This window comes from Pyrgilauda ruficollis, unplaced genomic scaffold (genome assembly GCF_017590135.1).
Source record: "Pyrgilauda ruficollis isolate IOZ18807 unplaced genomic scaffold, ASM1759013v1 scaffold37, whole genome shotgun sequence".
Taxonomy (NCBI): domain Eukaryota; kingdom Metazoa; phylum Chordata; class Aves; order Passeriformes; family Passeridae; genus Pyrgilauda; species Pyrgilauda ruficollis.
The window spans coordinates 16,177,362-16,196,726 of record NW_024525156.1 but is presented as its reverse complement, the minus strand read 5'-3'; the positions used below and the strand labels follow the sequence as shown (position 1 = coordinate 16,196,726).

Below are 19,365 nucleotides of genomic sequence, written 5' to 3'. Positions count from 1 at the left end.
CTACAGCATTCAGTTCTCTAGGTTAAAGAATACAGCTATTGCAGAGCTACTCCAGACAAACAGCTTCTCAGAGTGCAACCCTCATTTGAACAAAAGTTTTAAAATACAACAATGAAACTGACTCAAGGGAAGCTGAAAACAAGTACACGAGCACTTTGATCTGAGCTAAAATGCCAGTGTGCCCCATTCCACAAGCAGTGAAATAATGAAACACTGCCGACTAAGTCAAACTATCTTTGCTTCTGTCCAAGGCAAAGAGACGGTCAAGTCAAGGATTTCTTTTTCTTCCCCCCCCCCCCCAAATTAATAAACTAATAGCTTAAATAGTTATTCAAAATGATCACCCCTTAAACACAGAGGGAAATTTAGCTGTAAGTATGTGAGGCACAGGTTCCCTCCAAATTAGAAAGCTGAGTATAAAAAGCAGCAGTCCTCCAGGATTTCCATCTCTAAACGTCTGTTCTATGGAATTCTGTATGCATACATTTTTCAAATTGATCTGCTCAGACAGATTATCTTATACATCCCTGTCTTCTACAGGACGACTTAAATAACAAATAAATATATCTTTATATTGTTTTATAAAGAGATTTTTTTTAACTATCAAAGTAGGTTGTGATAGTTAAGAAGCACACACCAGTTGCTAACATTGGATCTAATTAATACTTTTTTTTTTTTTGGACTATTAAGTAGTACCTTCCCAAGAACCATGTAGTGCTTTAGATGCATAGCAGTCTGTCGCGTACTAATAGAACAGATGGATGCTTTAATTAGAGAAGGGCTCTTAGGTACATCAGCAATTCCATCATCAAGAGGATGTTTATACCATTTAAAAAAAAAGGGGGGGGGCATAATTGGTAAAAATTGCAATAGTGACAGTATCAAAATACATTAAGAAAAAAGAAAGGAAAAAGAATTCCATGTTCTGTGCTGCAGCAGTGAAGAAATTCAGCTCCTAGATGTACCAAATTAGGTACTACATATTCAGTATATATAGTAACTGCTATGTACATCACACTAAAATCTCCCGTGTCGGTACTTAGCACGTACTTAAGTTATGGATGCTAGCCAGGAGTACAACAGAATTTAAAAGTTGCAAAGACCATTGTACTTAACAGCTGTCACATACCAAAGCTCAGCTGCGGCTGCACCAGCATTCCAGCATTATCTGCATGGCTCCTCCTTTGTAGGAGAGCTCCCCTGAAAGCTGCCTACCTCAGAAAGACCCCATTCCAACAGAAGATAAGCAAACGGCTATGCACATGAACAGGTGGAGCCAGCCAAAGGCAATGCAACCATTTTAAACTCTCCAGCAGAACAGGACTAGAAATGTCATTACCTTGGGACCAACATGGACCAAGCCCAGATTTAAACTGCTATGTAGCTGAAAAGTGAGAGTTTCCCAAAGAGGAAAATTTTAGGTATTACTTCTCTGCAGGACATGCCAACACATAAATGATTACAAGGTAAAGAATGTTCATCCGAGTCAAGTTAAGAAAAAAAAAAAAAATTAGGATCACAGCAGCCCTAGGCAGTGGTTTTTTTCCTTTCGGTTTCAGACAAGTTCACAGAGACTTCTCCTGTCCAATCACACCTGCAAAAAGATATCCATTCACATTAATGTGAATTAATTCCTTTCATGTTAAAGATACGAGATGTCAGATCTATGTCAAGTGCTCCAAAAGCAGCTCTTTAGGGCACAGCTGCTCTCCCACACTCAATAATAAAAAGAGTGTCTCTGGCATGCTTCCCCCCCATAACGGCACTTAGTCACCTTAAATCGAGTTTATCAACGTATTAAATAGCTGAACTGAGTTATTCACCAAGTAGCACAAACAGCAGCCAGCAATTCAACACATTCCACAAAGCTCTGCACTGCCAGGCGTCTGGCACCTTCTAAACTAAGCATCTAAAACCATGTTTCCATCCATCTAGCTGGGAAGTCTCAGTATGACCCCAATTACAAGGTGTACATTTTTTAAAGAAGGCAAGCAAATGCAATTGCTCAGAGCACTGCAGCCGATCCTGACACAAGATCTTCCCCCCTTTCTTTACTGGGCAGAACAACATCCCTTATAACATATTTCAAGACCAAGCGAGATTCATTTTTCTTCACAGTTTTCTAAAAGGCCACATGAGCCAAAACGATCTCTTCCCAAATAACATCTGACAGCCAGATGCAAAATTAACACACTTAATTACATCTGGCATTTCTTAATATTCTGGCTATAGGCAGTCACCTACTGAAAAAGTGATATAGTTGATGACACCGGCAGGTGCAGAAGCCCTATGTCACATCAGGGGGCAGAGAATTTAATAGCGGCCAAGTGCCAGAATCAGAAACAACATTACCTTTCAGCACTAAAACAAAAAAGCCTCAAACATCCATTGTACTGAACCAGTCTCCAAGACCAGGATCATATTACTCACGCTTCTTGCCATGCAGAAGCTCCAGAACACAGCACTGCATATAATTCCATGCTTATTTTTGATCTAAAACAAATAAGCAGTTTTGCAGCTTTTAATGAGATTGTTGTATTAGTCTGTTTTTCCTTCTACATGCAAATTATCGGGATGTCAAGGCCACTGTGATAACAATTATTTTTACAAAGCAACAGGGAATATTACAACTTGTTTGCAAGAAGTCTTCTGGATCACAGCCACTCTTGAGGTTTTAGGAGTAGTTTAGGAATTATGACCTAATCAGTCTCCCAGCAACAATATCATGACTGTAATTGCACTATGGATTCTTACACAGTTCCATAACTCCTTCACACAGTATCTCAGCAGAAAGCTATTTAACATGTCCTTTTAAATAGAGATTAAGTATTTCAAACTTTGAAGGCATTATCTTTTGTTAAGAAAGATTTCAACAGCGAGAAAAATTGACATGCCTGACCAATCACTAATGTCCAGTTTTGCTCAAATTGATGTTACAGGAAGTAGGATCGGCTCCTTAAAGCTGTAAGGGATTTTGTTTTAGTAGTGGTGTTATCCATTTAATGCTTAGAGTCAAGACACTGACAAAAATTCAACCACATTCACACTCTTAAGGAAGAAAATGAGAGGAGACACCAGAAAAAACATGCACTAACCACATTCTGAAACAAACCAAGGCAATGCACAGGAAGCATTTTTACCTTCTTAGTGTCCCATTTTGGTTTTGAGGGTTTTTAAAATACCAGATATTTCATTTACAGAATATTTGTGGACTGCTATTTATTAAGAAAACTGTTTTGCCATAGCAGAAAAATCTGATTCTCTGCAGTTCTCCTAGCAATAATTTTTTAATATGTGTTTTCCATATTCCACAACAGGAGAAATTACCAGCCTACAGCAATCACTACAACTATTTGCTATATTGTCTTATGTAGAATTTGTAATGGTAAGTTCCAGTACAGTCATCTTCCAGTCTTAAAATTGTCTCTCCTCAGAAATTTAAAAAAAAAAAACCCAAAGTCATCACTTTGCTCTCTACTTCTCTCCCAACTTCAGGAGGATTAGGTGAAAGAATTCCTTTTAGAAGCAATGCAATAAATCCAACCTAGGTTTATATAATTTTACATCAGTAAAAGACAAGTATCACCAAATCCTACTGAGATAGCTTGCAGGAAATTACAGGGATAGAGATGCTAGTGGTTCTCTATCCATTGGGACAAGCCAGGCCACTTAAATCAACGAAGTCCTAGGCAAACAGGAAATCACTGTTTTAAAGCTTTCCTTAGGGTATGATCCTGGTGGATCATTTATTAAAAAGGTATTTCTCCTTAGCAAAACACTTAACTTTGGGGCCAAAAAAATTGCTCCCTTTTCCAGTGTAATTTGGTGTGTATTCTTTTTAAGTGTCTCTCCTTCCCTCCCTTTCATCTTCAGGCTGTGTTTGTATAAAATAAGGAAGCAGAGATAACTTGCCAAGACAGTTACATAAAATCAGTATAATTACGTGTCAGTAATATTTTCTTAGCTGTTTTTTGGCTGGTCTGGTACCTTAGATGCTGCAACCTTTCTGTTACAAGCATCTGATCACAGGTGTTTTAGATGTTGATCACTGATGCCCTCAAAGAGATAAGGATTTCAAAAAAACGCTGCACTTTTGAAGTACAGAGGCATACTTGTTAGCATACGAACTTGCGTAAGAAATTTGCATTAGTTTAATCCTATGTATGCTCACAGAAATATCCTTCTGTCCAGTAGTTTTGTACAAGGAAGTCTAAAATGTACGAGCTACATTAGCAGTCAAGTTGAGACACTGAAATAAAACAAAGCTGGAACATCCTCATTTAGCATGTATAATTAATCATTTAATGCATTAAAACTACATGCAAACAGGCTTAACTGTGTGTAAGACTTCGCTGTGTTTCCTGATTGTGTTTTCTTTAGAACACATCCTGTTAGAAAAGAAGGCACACAGCTGTCCCAATTTAAAACACGTGTGTGCATCCCCATTTAATGGTGGGGTGGGACTGGAAATAAAGGAAGCAAAATCCCTCCCAGCATCACCTGCTGACTTCCATCCTCAAGAGCAGGCAAAGAAACAAAAAAGACCACAATCATGATCTGGAAAAAAAAGTATTTTAAGCTACTTTCTAACCCCAGTGCATCTAACCTATTTCTGTCAATTCCTTTAACAAATACTACTTTTGCACTCGTTATGCCACGGTCATTGTACAATCAGAAAAATCTGAAGAAAAGCTGAATTGACCACTTTCCACCACTCCCACATTCTCTTCTGAATAAAAAAGGGCACTTATCCAGCGTACTGTTCTCCTTCCCACCCCACCATTACCGACTCCCTTTGACATTCAGAGGAATTCACTCGAGAAAAGAATCTCTCTATTTTTCAAAGTTAAAGCACTGAATTCTCACGGTTCATTGAAGGACCATTCTGCTCTGCCAACCCAGCAAGGGGGTGGATGGCATGTGCTACTTTGCTAGCATGACCTCATCTTGGGGTATCACATTTACCTGCTTCACAGGAAAACTTAAAAGGTATCTGAATGCATACTTGGACATCAAACAATGTCTTCCTTTTGAAGAGACGTACAGGACAGTTAAAACCCAAGAAGTTCCGAGATTACAGTAAGTCTTTAACACAAACCAACTCAACTGACACACAAGGTATTTTTAAACCTCCCTAAAACTGCAGAAGGTTGCATAATTACAACGTGGGAGCTAACTTTTCCACCCAACAGTCTCCAAATTCTGTACTGTATGCTGTAACAGCAAAGCTGAATTACAAAGCTTCTCCCTTTTCATTATAAAGGTTTTGACCGCTCCGCTTCCAAACACCATGACCTGTGCTTCCCTACTTCTCTCGCTTGCTGCCCTCAGTCTCTCAGTGAAGTCCCCCCACTCTAACGGGAAAAACTCATGCCAACAACGCAGAAAGCCAAGCGCGGGATTTTGTTTGCAGGAATGCACCGCTCTCAGCTCAGGCATCCGCGTGCCCTGTCCTGTGGTAACCTATTTCAGGAGCAAGAACTGCGGGGCTTCCCCCTTGGGAGCGAGCCGGCCGTTCCCGGCTCCGCGACGGGGCGGGCTCGGTGTTCCCCGGAGCGAGCACACAGCTCCACTAAACCGTGAGCCAGCTGCCGGCATCCTGCAACCGTTTGGAACGAGCCTTCGACCTCCCGTGCCCAGCAGCGGCACCGATGCAATCCCTCGTCACTAGGGAAAGCAGTAGTAGATTAAGGCTGATTGAACCTCGAACGCCGCTGCTGGGAACGGGAAAACAACACAAGCGCGACCTCCATTACCGAGGCGCTGAGAGAAGGGGAGGCTGCTCCGGGCACAACGCTGGAGCAGCCTGAGCGCCGCTGACACCGCGGCTTCTCCCGGCAGCCGGCTCGGGGCAGCGCCTCCCGCCGCCGCCGGGGACCTCCCGGCACGGCCCCTCCCAGGCGCGGCGCGGAGACACCCGCGGGCCGCCTTCCCCGTGACAGGGGACGGCCCCGGGCCACCTTCCCCGTGACAGGGGACGGCCCGGCGGAGAAGCAGCCCAGCTGCCCGCACGCCCTCCGCTCACCCCGGCGCCCGCCGCGCCAACAGCCAGGGCGGTGGGCGCGGCTCCCGCCCCTTCCCCACGGTCGCCCCCCAGCCCCGCTCACCGGCGTAGAAGCGGATGAGGCAGCCGGTCTCCGAGTCCATGCCCTCCTCCTGCACCCGCCACAGGTCCCGGAAGCCCAGCTGGGAGAGGTAGTCGTTCTGGATCTGCAGAGGCTTCTCGTGGGCCTCCAGCCGCCGGCTGGTCTCCCCGTGCAGCTGTACATACAGGGCGGGTGGCCCCGCTGGCTGCTCCCGCCCGCCGGCCGCGCCCGCCGGCACCCCTACTGCCCGCCCCGGGGGCAGCTCCCCCGGGCAGGGGGGGCCCCGGCCCGGCCCGGCACCTGCTTCTTCCACCCCGTCGGGGGGCGCCGGTTCCACCTCCAGCTCGTCCGAAGAGGACGAGCCGCCGCCGCCGCCGCTGCTGTAGGGGTCCAGCCGGTCGGAGACGCTCTCGGCGCTGGGGCTGAAGCTCTCGGTGTCGGAGCCGGTCGGCCCCAGCTCCCCCAGCAGGGAGGGGCAAGAAAGCGGCGGCCCGGCAAGGTACAGTTCGGCCGGCGGTGCCCCGGGGCTGAAGTCGGAGGGCGCCGGGCTCGGCCGGCCGCCGGCCAAGTCGCTCTCTTCGGCGCCGCTGCACAGCGGCAGGCGGTCGGGCCGCGCCGCTTCCGCGCAGCCTCCTCCGGACAGCCCGCTCCGCATCCCCCGCCGGCTCCTGGGCTTCTCGTCCGGCTGCGGCCGCAGCCCCTCGGCCGCGGGCTCGGGCGGCGCCTCGGCGAGGCCCGCCGGCGGCTCGGGCGGGGGTTGCGGCGGCGGCGCGCCCGCCTTGCCCAGCACTCGCACCACGCTGCTGCCGCCCCGGTGGCCGAGCTGCTGCAGGCGGGCGGCCACCTCGGCCGCCGTGGTCTCCAGGGTGCAGAGCACCGGGCGCAGGTAGCAGTTCATGTGCCGCTCGTAGACGTGGACGCAGCCCCGCTGCAGGTCCCGCCGCACCCAGTCCCGCTCCGGGGGCTGCAGGGGCTGCAGCTGCCGAGGCGGCTTCAGCAGCAGCAGCGCCTTCCTGTCCAAGCTGCGGGTGCCCAGCGAGGGGGCCGGGGCGCCGCCGGCAGAGGGGGAGGCGGCGGAGAGGTTCCTCTTCAACCTCCCCCGCCGCAGGAGCAAGGAGTTAGCGCTGCCGGCCCCGCCGGGGGCCGCCGGAGTCCCGCTGGCCGCCAGTGCCGCGGGAGGAGCGAAGCCGCCGGCTCCCCCTCGCCGCCGCCGCGGGCCGCCGGCTGCTTTGCCGTCCAGCTGCCCGCCGCCGCCCGACGGCTCCGCGCCGCTCTCCGCCTGACTCCTCCTGCCCGGGGAGCCGCTCTCCGGCTCCCCCCGCCCGCTTCCCGCCGCCGGGGCTTCTGCCGGTCGCTGCTGCGCGGGCTCCATCGCCGCGGGGCCGGGGATGCCGCCGCCGCCGCCCTGCTGGGAGCGCCGCTCGGCGCGGCGCGGGGGGGCCGAGCGGAGCGCGGCGCCGCGTCCCGGGGGTGGGGGGGGATTACGTAGCAGCCGGGGGAAGCATTCCGCCGGTGCCTGGCTCAGTCCCGCTGCCCGGCTGTCGCCAGCGCCATTAGGGAGGGAGGCAGCCAGGCGAGGAGCGAGCGATCCCGCCGCCGTCCGCCGCTCCCCGCGCGCGCGCGCCTCATGAATATTAACCAGCCCATGGGGGAGCGAGGGAGGCTCGCGAGGGTGACGCCACCGCTCGCGCGGCGGGGCGGGGCCTCGCCGATAAACACAGCGTGACTCCCAGCCGGCCCAGGCGGCGCGCGGGGGTTGCTGGGAGCTGTAGTCCCGCGGCGGCCGCAAGTCCCGGCAGTCCCGCGGCTTCCCGCCGCCCCCGGGGCCGCGGGCGGGAGGCCGCGGCTCGCCGGCAGTGTCGGCGCTCCCTCACGGTGCGGGGTTGAATCCGTGTCAAAATTATCCCAGGACTTTGTCCTGCGCTCCATGTTTGTGTTCCTTGGGTCTGGTCGGAGGGTCCAGCGGGTCCGGCAGGTCCGGCGGCCGCGCTCGCCCCGCTGTGCCCAACGTGAGGCGTTCGCCCCGCTGGCTGCCTGGGCGCTGAAGCCGAGCGCTGAGGCCGGGCAGGCTTCCCCTCTAAAAAGGGATGATATTTCCAGATCCAAGATGGAGAGACATGGAAATTTGGGTGGAAACGTGTATGTGTGTATATGCGCACATCCCGTAAGAAGAGCTGCTTTGTAGTAGACACGGAGAAGGTTTCAGTGCCATTAGTCTGTCGTTGTATCTCAGGGACTAAACACCTAAGATACCTGCTTGCGGAAAATCGATGAGAAGTAGCCATTAAATAGAAGCATTTTTTTTCAAAAACAGTGTCCCATGATTTAAAACAAATCACTGAAAAGGATAATCAGACACATTCAATTAGCAGTGTAAACGTGAGTTTTTATACTGCAGGGACACCATACTATGGAATTCAGAGAAATCTCTTATGCTCGTGGAGATGTTTTAGCTGAGTAATGCCGGCTGGATGGGGCTGTAACTGCCTGAGATCTCTCCTTTTAATACATTTTGTAAAATCACAGTGAAGCATCTTGCCAGATACCCATGAAAAACGCAATAGACTGCAATAAATTGGGAGTTCTGGGCAATTGACCAGTTATGTCAATATCAGGGGAGATAAATCATCACTAAGCATTGTGAGATAAACTCTTAGCGAAACATTATTTTTAGCTGGTCGGTCTTTTTAGTGCACACATAGAATATATGAACCCCAAAATAAACCAGAACCATAATAAAATTAATGTTTACCTCTCCTAATAAAACATTTCTCCACTCTTCCACGTTACTGTGTTCATACCATATAGAAGCAGACTAAACAGGGCACAGCAAAGAACTTACAACTGAATCATGTAGCTGCCTTTTTAAAGTTTTTTTTAACAACAAATCTGATGTTTACTGTGTGTGAAAACCACCCACTTTCTGAACAGAACAATCTAAAAATTAACTGTTCTGGTTGTGAAATTCATGCAGAGCTGTATCTAGAGCTGCTATCACCAGCAGCACTTCTTTGGAGTTCAAGAGCATGAACTGACAGAAGATGACGGCAGCACTTGGCCATTAAAGACTTAAACTGGTGCCCAAAACCTCCTCTGACAGTGGTGACACTCAGCAGAAGTCAGAACTGAGCAGATGAGCTCTGCTTCTGGCTGTTTGATATATTCTGATTTATTTCTACTGCTTTTGCCACCTACTTCATAGAGGTTACACCAGGTCCCCCTGATTTAAATGTGTGAGAGAAATGTTCTACATGCAAACACACACACACACACAAAGACACACACACTCAGAAGGAGACAGCAAGCTCTAGGGACATTATTATTACTGATGATACATGAAATGTTTCTAGCAAGCATTTTCCAGCCCTTCTCTTCTCTGGTGGGAATGGCAAGAGAGAGGATCTACCTTTCTCAAACTGTTCAAATACCTGAATGTTCATCCACACAGGAAAAGTCCAGAACACAGAACTAAAGAGACATCTCCTGGGGCTTCCAGTTTTCTCCATTATGGCTGTAGATGCCACATCCTACATGTTAGTGAGGCCCCCCTAACACAGCAGATAAACAAGCTGAACATCAGTTTGAACTGAGCTCAGCTGATCTGTCCTCTGCCCTAACTGGAAGACTGTCCCAGGGCCACCCTGTCCTCCCTGTTGGGACATTCCTTCCAATTTTCAGCCTGAATTTTACACTTGGGTAGTCTATGCACATTTGCTCACATGCCAGCATTGCATTGCCCTTTGACTCAAATAGCTGTGGTTTTGGGTTTTTTTTTAGCTCCGGAGCCTTTACCCCAAGGTGCTTAGAAGCAGCAACAGTATTCCCTGGCAGGCTTTGTTTGCTCTCTTGGGTAGATTTAAACATGCTCTTGTTGTGTCCTCTGAGGAGATAAATCCCACAGTGTAGGAACACGCAGTTAAGGTCGTTTGGACAGCCTTGGGCCAGATCTTCCATGGGGTGCACTGGTATAGCCACGGCTCTGGATTTTCTCTGTGAGTCCGCACGGAGCAGCCGCCGTCTGCGATACAACTCGGAGAGGTGGCCGGGGACTGAGCTGACCTGGCTCTCCCTCTTGCCAGGCTAACTCACCCTGCCAGCAGCCCTACTCATGAATGGCTTTATGCAATTAAAAAACTAAGTGGCTGTACTAAAGTCCAGAGGGAGTGGGGAAGTTGTTGGATTTATCTCTGCCCCATGACATTAGTTCAGGAGCAGAAGGCTGCAGTGAGGCTCCCGGCATCCTATGAGCCCTGAGTTGAGCTGTGAGAAGAAAAGGGAGCCTGTGGTTGATTTTCATACTTTGATGAATATGAAGGCGACAGTTTCTGTAGTGGCCTAGCACCTCCAAATATTAGCAGTACCCAGCCTGATTATTTTTGCATTGTGCAGGGAAGTGTGCATGAAACCTCTAAGTATATGCATATTTAAATTGAATTCTCCAGCTTATGAGAAAGCTCTGCTACTTTCCATTTCCTGGTATCTCATATATACTCTTAAACTCTCCTGAATTTGTGAATTTTTATAAGGATTAACTGCTTTTGTCAGACATGGGAATGGAGTTTGTGAAATTGATGTTTGACAGGAGGAAGTGGAAGGGTGAAATACACATTTCCCTTTTCTAAAGTTGGATTGATGACAGCTTGCTTGGGAAACAGGTAAAATGAAACAGGGTGCTTTGCAATCTGCAGTTTTCTGTCCAGACTCAGGCGATCTTGAGGAGGAGTTTTCTGGTTATAGGAGTTGGCAACAAAAAATGAGGGAATAAAAAGTAATTTATCAAAGATTACTATAAATTACTCCATGCCAAAACTTTTTATACTGAACGAACAAATTATACACTCTCACACATAAGTGCAGGAAAATGCCAGAAGGTCTGGAAACCACAAGAAGACTTTTGAGGACAGTTTTATGTGCAGAGTTACCAGACCTTATCTGGAATCCTCACAGAGGCTGGAGCTGTTGTGATCTTCACTGTCTGTGTTTCTGCTGGCAGCTGCTACGGCTACAGCAGGAGGCATCAGGCTGCACACACACCCCTGGAGCTGACTGAGGAACTGCCGTGGTGCTTGGAGTGTGTTAATTCCTGCTCAGCCTCTTCTGAAATCTGCCTCCCCCAGTTCTCACAGATTCCTTTAAAGCCCTCAGGGATACACTGTGCTGTCATTAGATGTTTCTGCAAGGGAAGGGACAGATTATGGGCATCAGCTGATGTCTGTGGTTTTCCTTACTCTTTCATTATGAATGTAGAGCAGTGGACAAGGTCCAGCTTGGATTCATATTGCTGCTGGTTCTGTTCTTTGTTAGAATTATACCCCTTCATTTCTGGTAACATCTTGGTTTAGCTATAGTTAATATTTTGCCAGACAATTCAATGATGGCTTATTTGTTCTGTCTAATTTTTCAGAAATGTCTGCTGCAGTGGGATAGTAAACAGCTTTTGTAGACTCAGTTTTACCATGAACTATACTCAAAGGGATTGTTTTTAGTTATATCAAATACACAGTGGATACCCAGTTTCAGTTTTGTTTTCAAAGATACCATTGCAAAATAATATGCCATCATTAAATAGAAATTGCTTAATCCCCAGTCCTTGACTACAGAAAAATTGACTGACAAGTCAGTTCTGGATCAAAAGCTGAGTGCTGAGAAACGCTAGTGTGGGAAAGATTGTTTTTATACTTTCTCTGCTATAAGTCATCTTCAGTGATGCTGCTAAATGTTCATCTGTGTTTCAAGAAGGTATGAATCACTTTAGTGATTCCAGTTAAAGTGTGAAGATGGAGAGGGAGTTTAGAAAGAAAGAATTTAATGTCCTTCAACCCTGCAGAGTGTTAGAGAGCTTACTCAGCTCTCTTCTTTAGTAGTCTGTTTTTGTAGTAAGGGAGAATTTTTCTATAGATGACAAAGCAAGAGACTTATTTCAATGTCAAATTGCTGAAACAAAAGACATGTGCCACTGTATGTGTAATTCAGAGACCAGGAGATGGATGAGCAAAGGGACCATTTCAAATTAAACAATGTAGTAAGAATAACCTTCTTTCTTAAGAGAAATTGAATGTTGTCATATGGAAACTGTTCTCAAAATAATGTTTTATCAGTCGGGATTAATGTCATTTTTTGAAATGCTAGGTATGCACCTGGGCCCATATTTACATAAATTGTAAATTCATATTTACATATTTACAAAATTGTAAATTCGTATTTACAATTGCCACAGCTATAGGAACGAATTGGATATATAGATAACAAAGAACTGAAATTTTATGCAGATTGCTGCTCCAGCTGTGAATTTGAGCACAATAGTGTGTGTATGGTCCATGCAGTTGTGCTCATCTTGGCATGTAGGGCCTTCAGGGTAGTAAGGTATTTAAGATGGTGCTAGTTCAGGGACATGTTTACTTTTAAAAGTGCTCTTATATTGAGGATACAATTAAGAACTATTCTTGAACAGGGGAGTTTCCATTACTCAGTGCCTGAAATTATAATTTAGAGGCTGTAAGTGATCTTACAGTTGCCCTTTTGTTTAAACATTCAGTAACACTGGATTCTTATGACCTGGGAAGTTATTTGTACCTACAGCTCCCTAAATAATTTTCAGCAAGGTTTGATCTGTGTTTCTGGTTCCAAAACCACTTCCATACAAGTAATATCAACACTACTACTTCAGCAGTGCACTTCAAAGCACGTCACAAACGAGAGCAAGTGTAAATATTTTCATAATACGGAGAGAGGAGAAAAGAAGCAAGGACATTCTTGGCTGCACATTAGACTCCTCTAAAGGTGATAGGCACAAATCAGGTCCCCATGTTCTGAAAGTGAAGTGCTTTGAAACTTCCTTCTTGGTAAGCTGGAGTCCTGTCCCAGCTCCTTCTGGGCAGAGGGGCTGGAGGCGGGTGCAGAATCCAGCTGTGAGCTTGTTGAAGCGACAGTGATTCTCACTTGCAGTACTTGGCCACTTGAATTTCAGTTTCTTGTAGAGCGAACCTGTATTGCTTTCAGCAAGGCAGGGTTTTCCTAAGCCAGCAGCAGTGGTGTGGTGTGGAGATCCTTTGATTACACAAATGTTTCCCGTTGTGACAAGCACAGCCTGGGCTCTGTTAACATTGCAGTTAAACATTTGGGAGGTGCAGCTTCCTTAGCAAATTTTGGAATTTCTTCTGCAGCACAAACTTCTTGCTTCTGTTACATGAAGAAAGAAAGGAAACAGCAGCACCTCTGCTGCAGTTCAAGGCAATGAGCAGCTGATCATGAGTTAACTGTATAGCTGAAAGCCGTGTGCAGTGGAAGCAAACATGACAAAAAAGATCTTCAGCTTTGTTATACCTGGATTGATTACAGGTCTATGTTATACATTCTAGTGTCATATTAAATACTGTGTTAAAATTAAACCAGTATTTTACAAATGTTGCATTTAATTTGTGTTGATACTATTTGCACAGCCAGACCTTGTAACTGCCAGTAGACTCAGCAACACCATACACTAATCCTCTTACTGTGTCTTCGACTCTTCCACTTTAAGCTATCTGTTTTGTTTGTTGCTTTTTTAAAGATAAAGAGCCTTGCTGCCTGTTAGATATTAATGCACTCAAAGATTCTCTTCTAGAACTTTATAAATCCTTCCTTGTAATTATTTCTTTTTATCTTTCTTCCTCATATGGCGTCTTAAGCCCTTTTTGTTTCTGAGCTCTACAACTCCTCAAGGTACAGTATTCATCACTCCTGATAGAGATGGATTAATGTGGATTCATTAAGCTGCAGCCAAAACAGTGACTTGAATGTGATGGTTTTACATAATGCCCTAAATAGCATGCCTGGTGCATTTGAAGTGACCCAAGAGATTCCAACATTTTTGGTATCAGCTTTTCACGAGGTTAGTCATCTCCCATTAATTCCCTTGTAAATATCTTGGAGGAAGGTTACTGTCTGTTGTTTAAAGGCTGTGCATAAAGGCCTTTCATGTGAGACTGGGGATATGTTTCCGCCATACAGCAGGTTTGGCAACAAAGTTGGCTTAGAAAGGTCATGCCCCTACTCACTTGTCTTTGCCTCTTCCTCCTGGTGTGTTGCCACACCGGTGTGCCAGGATGATGGGAGCAGCAATGCCAGCAGGATAATGGGAATGTTCTGCATTAAAACAAATTGTGCCTGAAGAATCTCAGGTATCCCTTTAATACAGTAAGAATCTAAGATATAAATGCAAGTTATTTATTTGTGAATATCATAAGCACTGAAATGAGACTAGCACAGGGAAGCTAAACCCTCAAAATATGTGTTAGTGATGATTTATCCTAGTACAGAGTGCTATCAACAGCTGCATCTACAGTACTTTACTTGAAGTATAAACAAAGATGCACATTATGCCCTTTGAAGCAGCCTTTTAAAATTTATTTCTTCAACACCAAAGGTGTCTCTTGTTAAGAGTAAACACAGAAATCCTCCAAGGAAATATACAAAATAAAGCCTTATACAATTAAAATACTGGCAGGATCAACTTAGAAGTTAATACTAAAATAGCTCGCTGTCACTTCTGTGGCTCCCCAGGCACCCCTCTCAGAAGTGCTCTCAGGAAAGCTGTAGGGAACATATCTGAGCTTTGATGAAAATTACCATAAGGAGTTAAATCTAGGAGAGCAGGGTTTTTTTTCTTCCTTAGCTATTCTAGTGACAAAATGCCCACTGACTTGTAGGCTGGCAGCTGGCAGCCATGAACTTGTGTGCAGAACCGCTTTCATGTGCCGTGTCAGCAGCACATGAACGTGGCTACCAAAGGTGCCTTGGCTGCAGCGCTCTGCCCCTCCCTGCGCTCAGCCATTCCAGCTAGGACTGCGGAGTCACAGGGCTGTGACACGCTGTTGCATGAGATTAAGAGAGCTCTTTGCAATACACTGGAACGATGGGAATGGGCTCGGTATTCGTGGGTGAGGCTAAACAAAACTTCCAGGAAAATGAGTCTGTCATTTCACTGACAGATCATGTGGCTCCCCTTGCAGTAACCCAAAGTGGGGGTCACTGTGGTGCCCTGCTCCGTGCTCTCTGTCAGTCTGTGCAGAGGCTGGCCTGGCACAGTCAGGAAGGGAAACCATAGGAAAGGGAGAACAGCTAATATTTTAGGATCCAGGTTTGACTGAGGTGAAAGCACGCATTGTTAGCTTTGCAGATGTTGGTCAGGATGCACCAAACTACAATTATGTTTATATAATTGGCATCCAAACTCTTTCAGAGGCAGCATCATCATGCTTTTGGCTTTCTAAAGGTGTCCTTTGTTGCTTTCTAAGTGCCAAGAACAGATCTGAATGCTCTGTGAGACTCCACCTGTTCTGGTCAGAGCAAGGGTAAAAAACAGGTTCTCCAAACTGATGTGAATTCTCATTGCTAGAGTAGAATAAGCTCTCAGGTTTCCCAAAAGCATACATGCCCAGGCACTGTCACTGGTAGCATGTTCTCCAGGGTATTCAGTGCCTGTGACCTAAGCACTCCACAGATCAAGACATGCCTTGGGGTTAAATTTTCATCAGTCTCTTCATAAGACAGGCAGTGAACCCATTGTGAAAACCCATTGGTGGCCCCCACACAGTTGGGAAATGCCATGTTTGACAGTCAGCCCGATTTTTAGGAAAATTGTTTCTGCCAACAGGTACTGATAACCTGCTTTCATAATAATAGCACAAATTTCACCCTCCAGCAACCTGACACTTCTTTGTCTCACCAAATAGATCTGTCCTGCACTAGTAGTGGATCTGGAATGCCATACTGCCAGGAACCAAAGCTTTCCAGCATCCACTTTCTGACCAAAAAAAAAAAAAAAAAGGTGGTGCACATCGTGAAGAGTTTTCCTGCAGAGCTGAAGAGACAAAGGGATGGAGCTGCCTTGGTACCTGTGACTGTGAGCAGTCAGGCTTTTGAAAGAAGCCCAAGTGGTGGAGTTTTCCATGAGGCTGGTCCATAGTCCAGCACACAAGAGCCAGCCAGAGAGCTCTTCTCCACAGCGATTGCAGCCAGGCTGCTGGCCAGGGTTCACATCCGCCACGGCTTAGCACAGCTGGGCTGCAGGCGTTTCTGGGTGATAGCCAAGTATTTTGTGTCCTACCATTCCTAGCTGCCCTTTATATTTTCTTCATATCAGATCCCAGCATACAAGGAGCTTGCAGCAGATTTTTAGGTGACTGCTGGAAACCCATTTGTCACATCATTCCCCTACATGGTGGCATTGCTTGCAAAAAGTACCCACTGATTCCCAGTGTGTGATGTTTTGTTCTCAGGTGCTTTAGCCAGAGTTCTGCAGCTAGGAGGGAGAATGTGCCACCAGGCATGCCTGCTCCTCTTAATTTACTCTGAGAACGAATGCTGTTCCAGACCAGATGGATGATGGAGGTCTCCAAAACCAGCAACCCCGCTCAGGAGCTCTCAGGGAAGCTGTGTAGGAACATGCAGAAAGCAGCTACTAGAAAAGCTCTAGTGCCTCTCCTTCTGTCATCAGACCAGCTGTCAGAGGAGTGGTCACACTGCTCTGGAGTCAGCATGGAGTGACGGAGGTCAGGCAGGCAAAAATGCAGGCTGCTCCACGACCATCCCGGAAGGGATGCACTGGCTGAAGAAAGCCAAGAAATCTGGAAAGCCTCTGTATGAGATATCCAATGAACACATCTCACTACAGAGAGGAAGAACTGGTAAGTAATGTGCATTATGGTGGATAACCTCTGGGCCTCCTCAGGTCATCCTTCCAGGAACAGGGCGAGTGTCAAAGCAAGATCACATCACCCAGGGCCTCGCAGTGCACAAAACCTCAGAGAAGTTCTGGCAGGCTGGAATTAGCAGGCTGAGTCACTCAGCCAGGAATCAGTTGTCAATGTGGTCGCTGTTGAACGAGTGTAACGACAGATTGTCAAATACCTAAACAAGGGCTGCTTTTTGGCAAGAGCCGAGATATTGAAATGATTTGTAAATCATTCGCAGGATTTCCTACCTACATCTTTTCAGCAGCATAAGTGGATTAGACTACTGGTCCTTCTAGATAGCATTCTGCTGCAAAGGGGCTGTTACCCCACGCTTCAAGGAAAGATTAAAGGACAGTTGTGGTAGATGGTGTGGGATAGCCTGTCTTAGAAACCTATTCCCAAAACTGCAGTGATTGGAAGCTGGCTTTACTCCAGAAGCATGAGTATAAATCCCTTCCAAAGCTCTTGTTTATTTTTATGCATGTATTAGCAGTCTCTTTTGACTCCTGCTAAGATTTTGGTTGTGATGATACTAGGTAGGAAGAGATTTGGCAGAGTAACTGCACAGTGTGCAAAAAAAATTTATTTCCTTTTCATCAGTTTTAAATGTGTCCTTTTTCCATTTAATTGAATATTCCTTTGTGTTTATACTGTGGAAGGGAAACCAGCAGCATGTATTTGCGAGTGGATTTGCTGGACAGAGGCTGGGATTGGTTTCCCACTGCTTCAAACCAGGGGAAATCACAATGGAGTGGAATACACAAATTAAGGGTTCTGGTTAATCAAACTCAATAGTAATTTGGAACAAAGAGAAAGTCTTAGGGGAGTTAGTCCTAAGACAACACACCCATATTTTTTCTCTGCCTCCCTTCCCCCTTTTTCTTTCAGGAATGATTCAATACAATATCTTATGAGAAACATAGCAATTTCTAATTGAGCAAGCTAGTGGAAGGTATCCCTGCTCACGGTTGGGAGGTTGAAAATAGATGATTTTTAAGGTCTCTTCCAACCCAAATCATTCTGTGCTTCTATGACTAAAAACCAAGGCAAAATCAATCAACCTTAACCCTAATGCTTTCTTCCAGTTTTAAAACAGTCACCAGAACATCCCTTATTAAAGGGGCTAATTAAGTATGATCCCTTTTTCTTTCTTGTAAAGGTTATTGGGAAACAAACCAAGCAACATCTTTGTTATATTTTTGCTGAGAAAGTTCCTTCTTTGGCAGGGGAAGGGTAATTGTGATAGCAAGCTGCTTCTGTTCCCAAATTCCCTGATGTGCTGGGGTCATGTTGCATATTTGCACTCTGCTTTAACAAGGAACAACAACACAGACAGAAAGGCTTATTTTTGGTGTCACTACATTTAGAGCAGATGTTATAAGCTCAATTATCCTGGTACTTCAGCTGTAACATTGCATTATTCTCTAAGCTCCGTATCTTTGGCTGAAATTGTTTTGTTGGAAGACACTGCTTTCTGAAAGCTGGTGCTTCCGCTCCTCCACTTAGTATAGCCTGACAGCTACCTTCAGTAAGCAAATTTATCATTTTGGATTGCTTCTGCACCGTAGCTACAAATCACATTGAATGTACTGCTGAACAAAACACGTTTTATAATGTGGAGCATCTGCCCATTATAAGAATATCCAGCATTTTAACGCAGGATCATTATACACCAAGAGTAAATTGATAGGTTATCAAGTTCTGCATATTTCTGTCAGCTTCAAAAAAACCCTACTTGTGTAATGCAGGAATATTCTAAGTTCAGCAACCTCATAGTATAGTTATCTCCATATATAACAATGTTGTGAAACAGAAAGACATGTCCCGCAGCTCCTGAATCACAGCCTTGAAATGCAGCATGACAATTATTTCATTTTGAGGCCAATGGTGATGAGCTCTGTCAGCATGGCGAGTAATTAGAAGAAATAGGGATCACTTGACTCATCTTTTCTTCCTGCCTTTGCCAGGTCATTAAAGATTCCATTTTCACCATCTAAAGCTTATTCCATGCCATTATTCCATTCATTTACTGCATCATATTGTTCTGGAGTTATGTTTATGAAAAGGGACTCTACATTTTTAATTTGAAGTTTTTTTGTCTTTGAAGCAATAAAACCATTTCTAATGCTTTCTGTAAAGGTGATGTTTTTTAGGATGCTTAAACTGCGATGAAAATAACTGAAAATAATGAGTCAGGCCAATAAAACTAGCAGAGGAATCAGCCAAATGGTAGCTCAAAGAAGGCAGATCACATATTAAAAAACAGTTGAATAATTTTCTTTTAAAAATCCAGGAATCCATACAATTCCTTGTCTCTGTCACGTAACATTTGCCACATCTACTTTATGAACACATATACTTTGCTTGGTAAAGAGGCAGAATGTTTCACTACAATGTATAGCAAGATATGGCAGTTTTACACTATTTATATTATTAAGTAGTGTTATAACAAGAGGGGGCGTGTTAAAATTTCCTTATTTTAGTAGCAGCATTCTCCAGAATACTCATATATTTCCTACACTTGGACTGTATGAACAGATTATCCAACAACTACATATTAATTA

General features: G+C 45.7%; 1 protein-coding gene across 1 annotated transcript in view; it reads right to left on the bottom strand.

Annotated features, from left to right (window-relative positions):
* The window catches only part of PHLPP1 (PH domain and leucine rich repeat protein phosphatase 1), a 136,388-nt gene extending 128,480 nt beyond the window's left edge, over positions 1–7,908 (bottom strand). Inside the window, exon 1 of the mRNA XM_041475891.1 lies at positions 6,108–7,908. Within this exon, the coding sequence (XP_041331825.1) occupies positions 6,108–7,458 (1,351 nt within the window). The 5' untranslated portion in view covers positions 7,459–7,908. The remainder of the gene's footprint in view (positions 1–6,107) is intronic.
* Between the last annotated feature and the right edge of the window lie 11,457 nt (positions 7,909–19,365).